The 16936-nt window shown below is 44.4% G+C and overlaps 1 protein-coding gene across 1 annotated transcript in view; it reads right to left on the bottom strand.

Annotated features, from left to right (window-relative positions):
* The window catches only part of LOC126249400 (rho GTPase-activating protein 7), a 281270-nt gene extending 267232 nt beyond the window's left edge, over positions 1–14038 (bottom strand). The window contains exon 1 of the mRNA XM_049951053.1: positions 14014–14038. Within this exon, the coding sequence (XP_049807010.1) occupies positions 14014–14038 (25 nt within the window). The remainder of the gene's footprint in view (positions 1–14013) is intronic.
* Positions 14039–16936: the final 2898 nt, after the last annotated feature.

Raw genomic sequence — 16936 nt, 5'->3', positions numbered from 1 at the left:
AGTGCACCCCTGATGCTTTTAGGGGAACCCTACAGTTCTCGGCCCCATGGCCAGGAACTCACAGAATAGCTTGTCATAGAACGTTCATAGTCTCTGGTGCTATCCTTTCACTCGACTTAGAACTGGGGGTTCCGTGATCAGTTCTGGGGACAATGCTGCAAATTGTGAGATTTGTTGAAAATCCGTAAGCAAGACTGGTCTTCTTAACATTCCTGGTCAGTCACTGGAATGATCAATGTATGACTTCGGAGCCTAGCGGTTGAAGGATCAAGGTAGCTCAGTGACTGAGACAATGAAGTCGTGTTTCGGAGGAAATAGGGCTTAATACGCCGTATAGCCACCAAGATTTAAGCTGTCCGTAGCGTTCCTACATCACTTACGAAAATTACCGTCATCGTTCCTCCTACCACACCATGAACTTCCTCAGCACCGTTGCCCATCTACAGTTACGTTCCACCTTTAATAACATCGACGCCTACAGCGACGGCGACAGATTTGCTTAGAAGATCTCCTACGTTGTGTTTAATCGATGCAGCTCATTCTGCAGTCGGAGGGAGTTTCTCATTACTACAAAATGTTAATCAGAATGGAATTTTTATTCAGTCATCAACATCTAAACTTTACAAGCCAACTTACGACGTGCGGTGGAAGGTACTTCTGGTACTGGCATTTCCCTTCTTCCTTCTTCTGTTCACGAATTTTGCGCCGGAAGAACGACTGATGGTAATCTCCGTACGAGCTCTAAGTGTTCTGATTTTTTCGTCGAGGTCATTTCGTGAAATGTATATGCGGGGACGTATCTTCTTGGAAGGTACACATCCGGAATTTTGACGACAAACTTCGCCCTGATGCACAACGCCTCTTTTGTAGCTTCTGCCAATGCAATTTGCTGAACACCTTCGCGACGCTCTCGAGATTTCTAAATCAAATCGTGACGAAACGTGCCGTTCGACGTTGGGTGTACCCCATTTCTTCTATCAAGGTTGACTGGTTACGGTCCCAGACTGTCGTCCGGTACTCAAGAATCGGCCGAACGAGAATTTTGTAACCCACCTCTTTCGTGGATGAATTGCGTTTTCTGAAGATCCTTGAGTAGCTTATATACATGGAACATTTTGTTTACGTTTGGGACATGAAGTACCAATAAGTATCAAAATCAAATTTTTTAAATTCTGTTATGAAATTTAGTTGTTTTTTGTATAATCTGGGGTCGATTTAGTTCAGTGGTTCCAAAGACACTACATCACATTAACTCAAGGGGGTAGCAGGTTTATAAAAGAGGAGTTCGTCTCAGTTTTTGACTCCTAAACAGCTACCTGGGTCAGTCTGGCTAGCTCTGTACTTTCATGTAGAATCCTACACGTGGTGCATTTCACATATCCCCACCTGCTAGGTGGTTGGGAAATATGAACCCCTTCTGGGATTCGAGCAGTGTCCTGTCCGATCCGCAAAAGCTTTGCGGCCGAGCAATCGAGCCACCAGATACTGCGGACTAGAGAAACGTGACTGCCCATTTGTTTCCAATGGCAGAATGGACGGGCGAGTAATTTGGGTGGAAGGCGCGCGAGCTTAGCGTGGATCGGGTAAGCCACGGATCAGCCGCAGACTGCGCCCGCGCGCAGCCTCCCGTTACAAACAGCACGCCATGGCGCGCTGCTGCTTTAATGATGTGCGCAAAGGAAGTACTAACAATCCAGCTAATTACACCGTGTTTGTTTACGTGGCACTTTTAACGACACTCGTCCACTGTCCACTGCATTAATACTACTTCGTTAATTCTCATTTTTTGGAAACACGAGAACAGTGAAGCAAGTCTATAACTGACTTTTAATTAAGTCATGAAGTGTTAGCAATATACAATATCTGACTGTTGCTTAGGAACAAACAAGGAATTTCTTGTAGTGATTTTTTAGGTACCGAGACATCTAAAGATACGATGGTGAGTCAAATAAAAAAATGGTTCAAATGGCTCTGAGCACTATGGGACTTAACTTCTGAGATCATTAGTCCCCTAGATCTTAGAGCTACTTAAACCTAACTAACCTAAGGACATCAAATGAAAACCTTAAATTTGTAATAACAAATCGAAATTTCGCGCCGTTATCCTGTAAGTTGGTAAGCGTGCTACAAACAGCGTGCAGAATGGCCTGTAGGTGGCAGCATAGTGCAGATGCACACATACCGTCGCAGCATCAGTATAAAGATGGCTGCCCCACTTGCGACTTGCACCAGGGAAGAACACCGTTCTTTTATTCGGTTTTTGCGTAGTGAAGGTGTGAAACCTATTGAAATTCATCGACGAATGAAGGTTCAGTACGGTGATGCATGTTTGTCACAGCAGCAACTCTACGAATGGAGTAGGAAGTTCGCTAATGGTGTGACTTCAGTGGAAGATGCTCCTCGTCCAAGTCAGGCACAACGAGTTGTGACTCCACAGAACATTGCAGCAGTTGAAGCTATAGTGAAGGCAAACCGCCGAGTGACACTGAATGACACTGCAGCATGTTTACAGATTATTCATGGGTCAGTACACCACATTGTGCATGATGTGCTCCAGTTTCACAAGGTGTCTGTAAGATGGGTGCCAACGGCAGCTGACTCCTGAAATGAGAACGACGTGTTGATGCTTGTGAAGAACTTCTTCGGCGCTTTGAACGAGAGGGTGATGGCTTCCTTGCAAGAATCGTTACTGGTAACGAAACCTGGGTTCGCTTCCACCAACCGGGAACGAAGAGAGCGAAGAAGGAATGGCGCCATTCCTCATCACCAAAACCAAAGAAGTTTCGAACAGAACCATCAGCAGGGAAGGTTATGCTGACTCTCTTTTGGGACGAAAAAGGCGTCATTTTGGAGCATTACATGCCTAGAGGGACCACTGTCACCAGTGTATCATACACAGATCTAAAAAATCATGTGCGGCCTGCAATCAAATCAAAGCGACGTGGATTGCTGTCAGCAGGTGTCCTTTTGCAACATGACAGTGCAAGGCCCCACACTGCCAGTACAACAGTTGCAGCAATCACAGACCTGCATTTTGAGTGTCTCCCTCATCCACCATACTCACCAGACCTTGCCCCAAGTGATTTCCATATGTCTTGACCACTCAAAGACGCAATGGGAGGAAAGAAGTTCCGTTCTGATGAAGAGGTACGCCACGCTGTGCATGAGTGGTTGCGCGGACTACCAAAAGAACTTTTTTCTAAAGGAATTTACGCACTTTGTAAGCGCTGGAGGACTTGCACTGAGCGTGGGGGAGATTATGTTGAAAAGTGATACAGCTTTGTACTACTTCTGCACAGTAAATAATATTTAAAAACAAGGTTTAAGGTTTTCATTTGACTCAACCTCGTATCAATAAGAGCTCGAGAATTTGCACGATGAGACATTAATTTCATTTGGAAGTTCGCAGGACAAGATACAACAGAAAACTAGAATTGTAAAAAATCTCGTGCGATGACAAGAATGTGGCGAAAAACTTTGTCGCGGCGACGTTATTGTACGTTCTTGCCGCTTCAAAGAAAAATAAAAATTCGAACTTTCGACGACAATCTGCATCATTTTCGTCATTAACAACTGAGCAACGTCATCCTGTCCAATATCGAGTCTGAGTCTGCGAAGCAAGTGACACAGTAAACAACTCGGCAATTTTCTCTGCATTCTCTTAACGTCGAGAGCCCACTTTAACACACCATTGAGCTCATACGTGCTGTTCCGGCTAAATTCATTGTTTTATTTACTGATCTCTACGGCTTCTTTGATACCGAAGTCCCAATGTTTTATTAGCTGAGGACTGTCCCTATTTTTCTATATGTAGCCCCACAGGAAAAGTCTACGAGACCCGCCGCAGAGTAATAATTGCAGAAACAGCCACTGATGAGTAACATCACCAGCTACTACAGAGGGCTAAGGGAACACTGGAAAAGGGATTGCGAAGAAAATCGAAGAAAGATATCCGTTGCTATCTGCGTATCAAGTATCAGACACGTAAACGGTCAGCCACTTCTTGGGTTGGATTTATGAACTACTTTTGGTGGTTGATTGGTTGATTTGGGGGAGGGGACCAAACAGCGAGGTCATCTGTCCCATCGGATTAGGGAAGGATGGGGAAGGAAGCCGGCCGTGCCCTTCCGAAGGAACCATCCCGGCATTTGCCTGAGGCGATTTAGGGAAATCATGGAAAAATCTAAATCAGAATGGCCACGCGCGAGTTTGAACCGTCGTCCTCCCGAATGCGAGTCCAGTTTGGTAACCACTGCGCCACCTCGCTTGGTACTAAATTCGTTTGGAAACATCTACCGCCATGAGGTCGACGAAGAAGTGAAAGAAGGCTTTCAAAGTGAACTAAGTGTTAATGACTGCTCCCACAACATACTAGAAGTGAAACTGAAAATCAGCAGTATATTCCACAGAAGTAGGTAGGGTACTTGTCGGACTCCAGCTGGTGTCTGTAAAATACACGGCTTAACAAAAAAAGTGAAGCATCCACAAGAGGAGCAGGAAACAAAACGGAACTTAACGAGTTAAGAGGGTATGTGATGTTATTTCAGTGATTACGGAGTCAAGTCAAATTTATAAATAACTTGGTAGTATGATTCATCTTATCAGTATCATGTTGCACCTTCTCTGGCTTAGATGCATGCACTGATTCGGTTGCCGCGCGGGATTAGCCGAGTGGTCTAGACCGCTGCAGTCATGGATTGTGCGGCTGGTCCCGGCGGAGGTTCGAGTCCTCTGTCGGGCATGAGTGTGTGTGTTTGTCCTTAGGATAATTTAGGTTAAGTAGTGTGTAAGCTTAGGGACTGATGACCTTAGCAGTTTAGTCCCATAAGATTTCACACATACACTGATTCGGTTGGGAAGGGTGTCATAAAGCAATTGTATCCTCACATGCGGTAACCTGGCCCACAACTGTTGTAAATGGTACTTGGTATCTTGGAAAATAGCGCTAGGACAGAGTTGACATACGAGCTGGTCCCACATACATTTTTCCGGAGACATTATCTGGGGATCTCGCCGGTCACGTCTACCTCACGCAGACTGTTCATAGAAATACATTCCATGGTGAACGTGCATTGTCTTGCTGAAAAATCGCCCTAGGCTATTTTCGAATGAGAGGTAACACCTGAGAACTCAGAATGTGCTTGATATGCCATTGTACGGTCAGAGTTCCGTGAATCGCTACCAGCCGTGACCTGAAGTCATACACGATGGTTCCCCACACCCTTTCTCCAAGGCCTCTCCAAATCATTGGAAGAATGGGACACGTTCCCAGGTCCGGCCACACTAGCCAATGATTGTAACCCTAGTACAGAACCGTCATTTATCACTGATCACAACGCGAATGCATTCATCAACATTTCAAGTTTCCCTGTCACAGTACCGCCACAAATGCTGACGTTTGTTTTGTGTTGTTAACTGCAGCCGCTGCATGGGACGGTAATTCCACAGTTCAGCTGTTACTAGTCTTCGACCGACGGTGCGGGATGATACAGAGTGTTGCAGGGAGTCCATTGTTTGTGCTCGGTTGTCAGGTGCAGTGTATAGGGGTAAAGATGTGGTTGGCGCACTATATGGCGATCCTCCATTGTGGTGGTCAGACGTGATCGACCTGAAACTTGACGACGAGCATGCCTGCCCTCAGGTTCCCATACTGTTCAACATTGGACAACTGTTACATTGGAACACCCCAAAAATCTGGTTATTGCACGATTTGGCCATCCGGCCAAACGGAGACCCACAAAGAGGCCCTTCCCAAACACTGTATTGATAGCGCTGTCACAAGTATACGTGGCATCTCAGTGATCTTCAGAGTGCTCACTCAACACTGAAGCTCTTCACGCCCCTTAGCGTACATACCAGGACTGGTAACAAGACTTAAGACGAGCACCATTAATGTGCTCCTGTGGCCGTCCTACCTGGCACAAAGAACATAAACTCTATTTATAAATCCACCAATGTTGTGTACATGTAGGAAGTTAAAGTAACATCAGATCCTGCCTTCATGTTGCTTCATTTTTCTTATCAGGTAGTGTATAACATCGTAGTCACACAGTATTGCAACTTGGTCCAGACTGATAAATACTGAAAAGAGAAGCAGAGGTGGTGAGAACCAAGTGCGGAAAACTGAGTAAAAAAGGCTGGCTGCAAAAATAGCCATATTTGGTGCATTACTTGTAGAAAACGTGGAAGAACTTGCAACAGAGGCAAGCTTGGAAAGACTCTGGGTCATTCAGGACACAACTATCTGCTCAGAGAAGCAGCTATAAATAATGGCATGGACAACAAACGTGACACTAATCGGACACACGAAAACACAATTTACTCTCAATCAAAGATAGTAGCTAGAGAAAGGCTCTTGATTTAATCAGGATACAAAAGAAAGTCAGCCATCTATTTTTCACACCCAAATAAACTCAAACATGCTGGACTTGCACTACGAATGGGGAAACTGGAAACAGAACTAATTACAACGACTAGCAAAAACCCGTAAATAGTAAAACAAAGGACGAGAATGTGACACCCAATTTGAACACAATTACCAGGATGCCGATAGTGAAAAAGAAGTGGCCAAAAGAAATACGAATTAAGGTAGCGTGAATCGCTTAACACAGACATGTGCCGTTTGTCTGCAATTTACAGACAAAAGACCGATACGTAAAAGACACAATAGGTTTGATAAATTAGACCTTCGTAGTGAAGAACAATTCGTTAGCGAAGGACACATCAAAGTTAAAATAGAAGTAAGTGGTGGCGGCCAGTCGAACAATGAGCGGTAACACACAACTGAAAACCAGCAAACTACACTACAAAAACGAGACGAACAGGAGCCAGACACAACATTAACGAAATGGACCACGATTACCACAAACTAAAATCCAATCTTAGACTTAACAAACTAGAACAGAAGAAAATATTGTAGATCACACAAAGACTCTTCACCCAGTTTGAGCATCCAAAGAGTGAACCGACTTACTTTCCAGCAACAGAGCAAACGTATCATATGGTCGTTAGTACTGAAAATTTGCCAAAACACCCGGAAGAATTATGTGATCTGCTGCGATAGATATGCACAATACGGTCAGGTAGTCTGAACATCGACAGAATAGACAAGGGTTTCATACTGGTGCATCAGAGTGCATTTCGACTAAAAATACTCAGAATCTGAAATGTTACGTCTTTACTAAGCAATACGCCACGAGCTAAATGAATACTTTGTCAACCGGAACCCCACACGCGTGCAGGTAACCTGACGTGTCACAGCTGACACCCGCGTCATCACTAGCGGCGAGGATGCGATGTCAGCGATTGTAATATGAATCAATAGGTCGGACCGCTAACCGCTAAGGAAATTACACAGCTACGTTAAGATCACATAGCTATCATAAAAATAACCAGAAAGGGAGCAAACCTCGATGATAGGATACACCTATGCACACTACGCGCGAAGAATCGCACCATATGCAGATAGAATCCGTGAGCTGGCAACATATTCAAGCCGAAGGAAACTGCTCGTGACCTCTGACATTAATGCGAGATCCTCCCTCTGGCATTATAACTATACGGATGGCAGAGGTAGATACGTGAACGATATAATGCAGGCGAGCAAACTTATCATAATAAACAACGAAGGTAACTTGCTCATTTCCAATGGACGAGCTGGTTCTTCTAGCAATATGGATATCATATTGACAATTAATACAGCCATAAACTTCATCAGCAACTGGAATGTTTATGATGGAGCAAGTATCAGCTATCACAATCCAATATTAATTAACACAGAACAGCAAAAAATCACGTTACAGAAAGCAATAACAATTTCAGATCATGTAGAGCAGCACGAATAATATACGACAAAACAGAGAGGTAATATCTTGGCAATGTACACCGTAATATTGATTATAATGGAGGTAATATACACCACAATATTGATTATAATGTACAAAGGGTAACTGGCATTATACAAGGTCCAGTCACATTAATGTGACTAGCGCCTACGTTCATCGTCAACGTGCAGTAACCACTGACAGACGGCAGCTGGCAGCAATAGTAATGGAGGGTATGGAAAGCGAGTCGGGGGGACACGCAAAACAGTGCAGTCGTTATCAACTGCTGAAGTGGAGCCATTTATCTGACGTCCAAAAAGGCATGGTCACTGGCTTTTGGACCAAGGACGCCAAAGATGGAAGCATTTCCGAAACGGCTAAGACTGTGAACTATTCACATGCCGCTGTGGTCAAAGCATACCGCGCATGACAAAATGGCGCCATCAAAAACTAGTTACGAGGCAACTGTGGTGCACTACGAGCCATCGATGACATGGGTGAACGACAGCTGTAGGGACATGTACAGGTGATTAGACGTGCAACTGTTGAGCAACTGACAGCCCAGATTAACCAAGGGGCTACCAAGTGTCTCCTCAACGACTGTTCAGCGAACGTTGCAGCGTATTGGCCTCCGCAGCAGGCGACTCATGCTGACTGCTATTCAGCGCCGACGAAGGCTGGAATTTGCACGCCAATACAGCAACTAGACGTCCGCTGAGTGTAGGTGGCCTTTCCAAATGACTCACGCTTAAGCTCCATCGGCGTGAAACCTGAAAGCGAACTGTCTGCAACAGCTATCGGCAGGTTCTAGGTGGGAGGAGGGAACGTCATGGTTTGGGGAATGTTTTCGTCGCATACCCTGGGTGATCTTGTCAGTCTGGAAGGCACAATGGATCAACACAAGTATGCATCTATCCTTGGAGACCATGTCCACCCCTACTTGCAGTTCGTTTTTAATTGGCACGATGGCTTCTACCAGCAGGACAATGCAACGTTTAACGCAGCTCGCCGTGGACGGGCGAGGTTCGAAGAGCACCAGGATGGGTTTATGTTACTACCCTGATCACCAAACTCCCCAGATCTAGATCCAATCGAAAATCTGTGTGAACACCTCTAGCCTGCCGTTCGCCCCATGGAACCGAGAAATCTAGCATAGCTAAACACGGTACTGGCGTCGGTGTGGCCCCACAGCTCTGTCGGTACCATTAAGAGCCTCAATGGCTCTCTTCCTGCACTTCTCGCAGCGGCCCGCGCTGCAAAAGGTGGTACTTCAGGCTTTATCATGTGGTCCAATTAATGTGACTGGACAGTGTACAAGACGCTATGACGGTAGGGTTAATTACAGCTTGGACAACAGGAAACCCTAGGTTTTATGGAATACAAATTACAAAGACTGAGAGCAGACGAGTGATGTAAACGTAAACTATTTCGCAAAAAAATGGTTCAAATGGCTCTGAGCACTATGGGACTTAACGTCGGAGGTCATCAGTCCCCTAGAACTTAGAACTACTTAAACCTAACTAACCTAAGGACAGCACACACATCCATGCCCGAGGCAGGATTTGAACCAGCGACCGTAGCGGTCGCGTGGCTCCAGACTGAAACGCCTAGAACCGCTCGGCCACTCTCTCGGAAAGAACCCACGGATATGGACAAGCATATTTGGTTCAAGGCATGTAGGCTGGTAAAGTACACCTTCAGGATAGCACTAATGAAAAATCGACATAAACACTGTTATGATTTTGTACAGAGACAACCACAGGAGTGCACATGGGATGTACCATGAAAATCCGAACCAAAAAGAAACCAAAAGTCCTCTGATCTTCTTCACGTTGAGGCAGGATAACAGTGTAGTAACACGATGGCAGAAACAATCAGCCAAATTTCTGCTGAATAAACCACTCCACAATCGCTTGGACAAGAATACAGGTTACTACGAACAAACGTGGAACCACCATACAACACTGGTGCTGCTACCTGTCCATTTGCACGGGATGAAGTCGCGTGAGGACTATGAAGATTCAAGGGAACGAAACTCTTCGGACCAAATGACAACCATTCTGAGATGTTACAACACATATTCCTCGGGAATATTTCTTACCTAACACTTAGAAAAACAACAAATGAAGCAGTTATAAAAGACCTGGCAGAACTAGATTCTTTTTGGTACAATTTGCCCCATAAATAATGTGGCTAGGTTCCAAGAAAGGCTTCTGTGTAACCAGTAAAGGCTAACAGAGAACAGCAACGATTAAGCCCACATTAATTCGATTGCAGAGAAAACAAATCTATAGACGATGCGTTACATCATGCACACCGAATAGCTGAATAATCAGATCATAAATATGTAACTGCCGTTTTAATAGACACCGTATGTGCCTTTGACAACCACTGAGAACTGTAGGTTTCTGCCTTTCATACCACAGTCTACTCGATCACTGTAGGGCCAGGGGGTAGAACTGAACGTTGAAAATCGCAAAGTCCAAAAGTTTTGATCAGTGGAATCACCTTCAAGAACATCGCTACCGAACTCCTATTTTACCTAATGGAAGGGGAAGACCATACTGATGGCATAATCATCTACGCGAACGTTTTATTTGTGATAGCCTCATCACATGGAGAGATCTCGAAAGAGAAGTGGAGCACTACCCACATTCTATTCGCGATAACGCGATGCAAAATTAACAGTCAGTCTTGATACAGAAGAGAGAGAGAGAGAGAGAGAGAGAGAGAACACTACACAACACTCAAAGCAGATCTACAGCGAGACGCATCAATAATAAACTTACATACACTCCTGGAAATTGAAATAAGAACACCGTGAATTCATTGTCCCAGGAAGGGGAAACTTTATTGACACATTCCTGGGGTCAGATACATCACATGATCACACTGACAGAACCACAGGCACATAGACACAGGCAACAGAGCATGCACAATGTCGGCACTAGTACAGTGTATATCCACCTTTCGCAGCAATGCAGGCTGCTATTCTCCCATGGAGACGATCGTAGAGATGCTGGATGTAGTCCTGTGGAACGGCTTGCCATGCCATTTCCACCTGGCGCCTCAGTTGGACCAGCGTTCGTGCTGGACGTGCACACCGCCTGAGACGACGCTTCATCCAGTCCCAAACATGCTCAATGGGGGACAGATCCGGAGATCTTGCTGGCCAGGGTAGTTGACTTACACCTTCTAGAGCACGTTGGGTGGCACGGGATACATGCGGACGTGCATTGTCCTGTTGGAACAGCAAGTTCCCTTGCCGGTCTAGGAATGGTAGAACGATGGGTTCGATGACGGTTTGGATGTACCGTGCACTATTCAGTGTCCCCTCGACGATCACCAGTGGTGTACGGCCAGTGTAGGAGATCGCTCCCCACACCATGATGCCGGGTGTTGGCCCTGTGTGCCTCGGTCGTATGCAGTCCTGATTGTGGCGCTCACCTGCACGGCGCCAAACACGCATACGACCATCATTGGCACCAAGGCAGAAGCGACTCTCATCGCTGAAGACGACACGTCTCCATTCGTCCCTCCATTCACGCCTGTCGCGACACCACTGGAGGCGGGCTGCACGATGTTGGGGCGTGAGCGGAAGACGGCCTAACGGTGTGCGGGACCGTAGCCCAGCTTCATGGAGACGGTTGCGAATGGTCCTCGCCGATACCCCAGGAGCAACAGTGTCCCTAATTTGCTGGGAAGTGGCGGTGCGGTCCCCTACGGCACTGCGTAGGATCCTACGGTCTTGGCGTGCATCCGTGCGTCGCTGCGGTCCGGTCCCAGGTCGACGGGCACGTGCACCTTCCGCCGACCACTGGCGACAACATCGATGTACTGTGGAGACCTCACGCCCCACGTGTTGAGCAATTCGGCGGTACGTCCACCCGGCCTCCCGCATGCCCACTATACGCCCTCGCTCAAAGTCCGTCAACTGCACATACGGTTCACGTCCACGCTGTCGCGGCATGCTACCAGTGTTAAAGACTGCGATGGAGCTCCGTATGCCACGGCAAACTGGCTGACACTGACGGCGGCGGTGCATAAATGCTGCGCAGCTAGCGCCATTCGACGGCCAACACCGTGGTTCCTGGTGTGTCCGCTGTGCCGTGCGTGTGATCATTGCTTGGACAGCCCTCTCGCAGTGTCCGGAGCAAGTATGGTGGGTCTGACACACCGGTGTCAATGTGTTCTTTTTTCCATTTCGAGGAGTGTATATGGCAACCATTCTGAGATGTTACAACACATATTCCTGGAGAATAGTCCTTACGTAACAGTTTGAGAAACAACAAATGAAGTAGTTATAAAAGACCTGTCAGAGGGAGAGAGAGAGAGAGAGAGAGAGAGAGAGAGAGATGATGAAAAGATAATTGCGGGCATGCTAGGACAACGGACTGAGTTTCAGAGTACGAACATGACTAGTAATACATACAGCAGAGAAAAAACATATTACACAAACTTGCAGAACGGACAATACAACAAAATACGGACAACTAATTACACACATATCCGTATTTCAATTTCATATGAGATTACACGTAAGACAAATACCGCAAGTAAAGTTTCCCTAACACTTAAGTTTATATCAGAAGGGTAACATCTTTTTTTTTTTTTTTTTTTTTCAGGAAAGTATTTCTTGATACAGTCAGTCAACATTTTAAGTCATTATTACTTTCGCCATCAACAGACTGCCCAAATTATTTTCAATGTCTGATTTCCTAAAATAATTCCCCTTGCAGAACCTGACTTTATGCGACTACACTCCATTGCAATTGTTTCAATTTTTCAATATTTAGTTTACAACCTGTTTTCGAGACACAAAATAATACCGTTCAACTGATCCTTCAAGTCCCCTTACCGCCTGTGACAGAATAACAATGCCATACGCAAAGCGTAGTGTGTTTATTTTTTCTGCTTGACATTTAATTCTTTTTCAAAATTCCACCTTTACTTCTTTCTCTATATGTTCTTTGATATTCTCATAAATGCAGTCTGCTTTCTGTACAAATTGTACATAAAATTTAACTTCAGAATTTGAAAATGTGTGTTCCAGTCAACATTGACAAAGGCCTTTTGTAAATCTACAAGTATTATAAATATAGGTTTGCCTTTATTCAGTCCAGTTCTGTGAGACGTCGTAGGGTCAGTATTGCCTCGCGTGTTCCTACATTTTTGCGTAGCCCAAAATGATCTCTGAAGTCAGCTTCTACACGTCTCCCGAATGTTCCATAAATAATTTATGGTAATATTTTGCAACCACGACTTATTAAATTAATGGGTCGGTAATACGTCTGTCAGCAACTGCCTTATTTGGTATTGGGATAACTGTATTCTTCTTGAAGTCTGGAAATATTTTCCTTGCCTCTTACCGTACATCCTACATGCCAAAAGTGTTCAAATGTGTGTGAAATCTTATGGGACTCAACTGCTAAGGTCATCAGTCCAGCCGACTAGAGTGGCCGAGCGGTTCTAGGCGCTACAGTCTAAGCCGCGCGACCGCTACGGTCGCAGGTTCGAATCCTGCCTCGGGCATGGATGTGTGTGATTCCCTTAGGTTAGTTAGGTTTAAGTAGTTCTAAGTGACTGATGACCTCCGATAAACAACAACAGTGGGAACGTCCTCTACTATACGTGCCTTTCTTCGAATTAGTTGTTTCAGTGCTTTCGCACTTCCTTTTAATGAGTTCATTAGTTTCTTTCTTTTTTTTTTTTTTTTTAGAGAGAGAGACAGCTGTAACGATTATTGTCTTGTATTCTGAAATTACGTTTTCCAATCGACCGTGTGACAGTTTTGTGTAAGTGCTGTTTAAACATCGGTTAGGCAGTAAATCGATTATTACAATGTAAATAAGAAGAAGAGCGAATTAATTCATGTAACCATCTTCCACGAGGCGGCTGTGACTTTTGAAGTGCTGGCGTAGGTTTCGAAGCTACAGAACCGTCAGCGTGACAGGTAACACGCGTCCCATGACGTCTTACGGCGGCCTTGAGAACACAGAAGCGTAAGAGATGCTTTGAAGTTCTCGCCTTTTCATCGAGCTGCTAGAGCGAAGGAGAGGCTGATAATCGAGGTATTACGCCTGCTCTCTTCGCGTTCAGTATGAAAAGAAATTTCTTTTGAAGTTTCGTAGAGAGCAGCAAGCAAACCTGTTGCGAGACCAGCACATTTTGTCGACCGTAAGGAGCTTACCTGCAGCATCTATATCACAGCGCATTGTGCATTTCGTTTTCTCACTGTTCTTTTACACGTGGTTGCCAGTCACGTGCCTGAAGGGACATTTAACTGCAGTAATAAACAAATCTGTATATCTGCCTGTACTTATTGTTGTTTCAGACAAACGTCTGTAACCTAATGTTAATATTACAGTCTTCTATACTTCAAATATTTTAGCTTCAGTCTGTAACGAAGCAACTGCGTCTACTGTTAGTATTATGTAAATGTTTCTCCCTCCCACGACTATCTTAAATAATTTTGTTCGATTTAACTTCACGATAATAATAATGTCCTTAAAGGCGTCACATAAATTTAATACCGTAAGAATCACGCTTCCTATAAGGCGGTGTGATTCAGCTATGAACATTGTAATATAGTTTGTTTCCAATCAGACCAAAGAGGTTCGTGTAGCTCATAAGGGTGGGGAAGGTGAAGGATACATGCATGCGTGGAACCCTTCGTAGCGAGGGCACTAAGCCGCCACAAACAGCAAGCCATTCGTTAACGCACGTGGCCGGAAGTGTAGTCCAAGCAGCTGATTCGCGGGAAGCCGTGTGTTTCCAGAATGTTTTAGCAATTTTGTGGCGGATATAGATCTTTCGAAGCGCGAGAGACACTAGGAGCGGCACAGTCCAAGGGAAGTTTCTTCTTAGACGTCCACAGAATGAAGTATCGAGATATCCGGTTGATGTCACAAAGTAATTATCTTCTTTAATTAACCCTTCAAGTAAAATAGTTTGGTATTCCATAGTAAAGCAAGAAGTGTGGAAAAATGCTTTACTAAGTTTTTCTACCCTTCAAAAGTTAATGCTCAATTATTAGTTTGTATCAGCATAAAAACCGTCTTGGCTGCGGAGTTATTTAATATCAATAACGCGTTTCACCCTTTTGGGTCATCATCAAGTTGTCCATAAAAACAAGAAACCAAACTATTAGAAACAACGGAGGAAGGGAATGGTCCCATCTTCTACGACTACGCAGGTAAAATGAACTAGAAGTAATAGAAACTTACGTAAAAGTAGCTGGATATGTAACCCATCCGTCATTAAGTCATATAAAATGGTAAATGGAAGCAAAAGTAACTGGATATGTAATCCGTCCGTCAAAAAAACATATAAAATGTAAAGTGGACCGAGTTAAAAGTAAAGAAAACCGCCAGTATATCATCAAGAAGATACAAGAAGGTGGCGGAAAAATTCCAATGACTATCGCATGTTACCTTGCGCACACCAACTGACTCCGCCATAGCAGCACAACGTAAGATGCGATAGTCGTTGAACTTTTTCCGTCACCTTCTTGTACCTTCTTGGAAATACTGTCGGTTTTCTTTTCTTTTAACTACGTCCACTTCACATTTTATATTTTGTATGACGTATGGGTTACATATCCAGCTACTTTTACGTAAGTTTCTATTACTTTTAGTTCATTTTACTTGCATAGTCGAACAAGATTGTGACCATGCCCCTTCCTCTATTTGTTTCAGGAAAGCTTCTGTAATAGTTTGGAAGGTAGGAGACGAGGTACTGGCAGATGTAAGGCTGTCAGGAGGGGGCGTGAGTTGTGCTTGGGTAGCTCAGATGGTAGAGCACTTGCCCGCGAAAGGCAAAGGTCCCGAGTTCGAGTCTCGGTCCGGCACACAGATTTAATCTGTTCTTTCCTGTTCGAACGGTAGAAAGCACCACAAGACAAGTTCAGTTCAAGTTCAATTAATTTGAGGGGTGTCATTTTTGTGTTCTCCTGTTTCGTTGAATTCCGGCTAACATTAACTTTTTCTGCCCACAGGGGTACCGAGGCTTTATAATTTTCACAAACATGTTTGCTGACTATCTCGTTAAAGCGACCTTGGCAAGTAGGATACCTGAGATCAACGTCTTCCGTGAGCTCTCGCAGTTCAGGTACAGAACATCTCAGTAGTTAGTAAATTTCATACCGATGTATTGGCGATTCGAGAGGATTGCGAGACTCGCCAGTAAAACTAATTTATTTGTTATTCCCGACTGGATCAGTCAACGGCTAACCATTTCCTTCCCAGGCCACATATTTTGTAGTATTTGTTTAATGGTGGTTACAGCATGTATGAGCGAGAGAGGAGCTGCGGGGACGTCCTTGGTTGCTATACGAGTACTAATGGTAAGTGCTCCGATGTTGGTGGGTGTGTTACAGGGCTAAGAAAAACCCGGGTATTTTTTTAAAAAAAAGAACACAGTGGCTAAAATTGGGTTTTTATGGGTTTTATCAGATCTTTTGGAATTTTTCGTATTGACGATGAAGTTTAAATTCCTATGGTTAGTTTATTCCTAACATCAACCCGTTTTTACAACTACTTTATTCATGCCTCTTTTCTTGCCCTGGTAGCACTGTATTCATTGAGAGACTCTTCCCCACCTACGGACTTGTTTGGTCAAAATTAAGAAATAATTTAGAAGAGAAACGACTCGAGCAATTAGTGTAGATCTAAAATTTCTGCATGCTTACAAAAATTAGTAAATTGTACTTCACAGTCATTATAATTCTACATTGACTTAAATTTTTTCTGAAAGTTTAAATTTTACGTAGCTGTGTCTCTTATATTGCAAGAAAAGTTAAAACACATTATTAATAAAATAAATTCTTGTGGCAGTAGACAGTTACCTTCAAGAAATATGATGGCTCTTTTTAACTTGTGTAAGGCTAACTATGTAACATATTGCATGTCTATTAAATTTTCATAATTAATTATACACTCCTGGAAATGGAAAAAAGAACACATTGACACCGGTGTGTCAGACCCACCATACTTGCTCCGGACACTGCAAGAGGGCTGTACAAGCAATGATCACACGCACGGCACAGCGGACACACCAGGAACCGCGGTGTTGGCCGTCGAATGGCGCTAGCTGCGCAGCATTTGTGCACCGCC

The sequence above is a fragment of the Schistocerca nitens genome, chromosome 3 (assembly GCF_023898315.1).
Source record: "Schistocerca nitens isolate TAMUIC-IGC-003100 chromosome 3, iqSchNite1.1, whole genome shotgun sequence".
In the NCBI taxonomy this organism is placed as follows: Eukaryota; Metazoa; Arthropoda; class Insecta; order Orthoptera; family Acrididae; genus Schistocerca; species Schistocerca nitens.
Note: the sequence above shows the minus strand (reverse complement) of the source record. Positions and strands in the feature narration are given on the sequence as shown.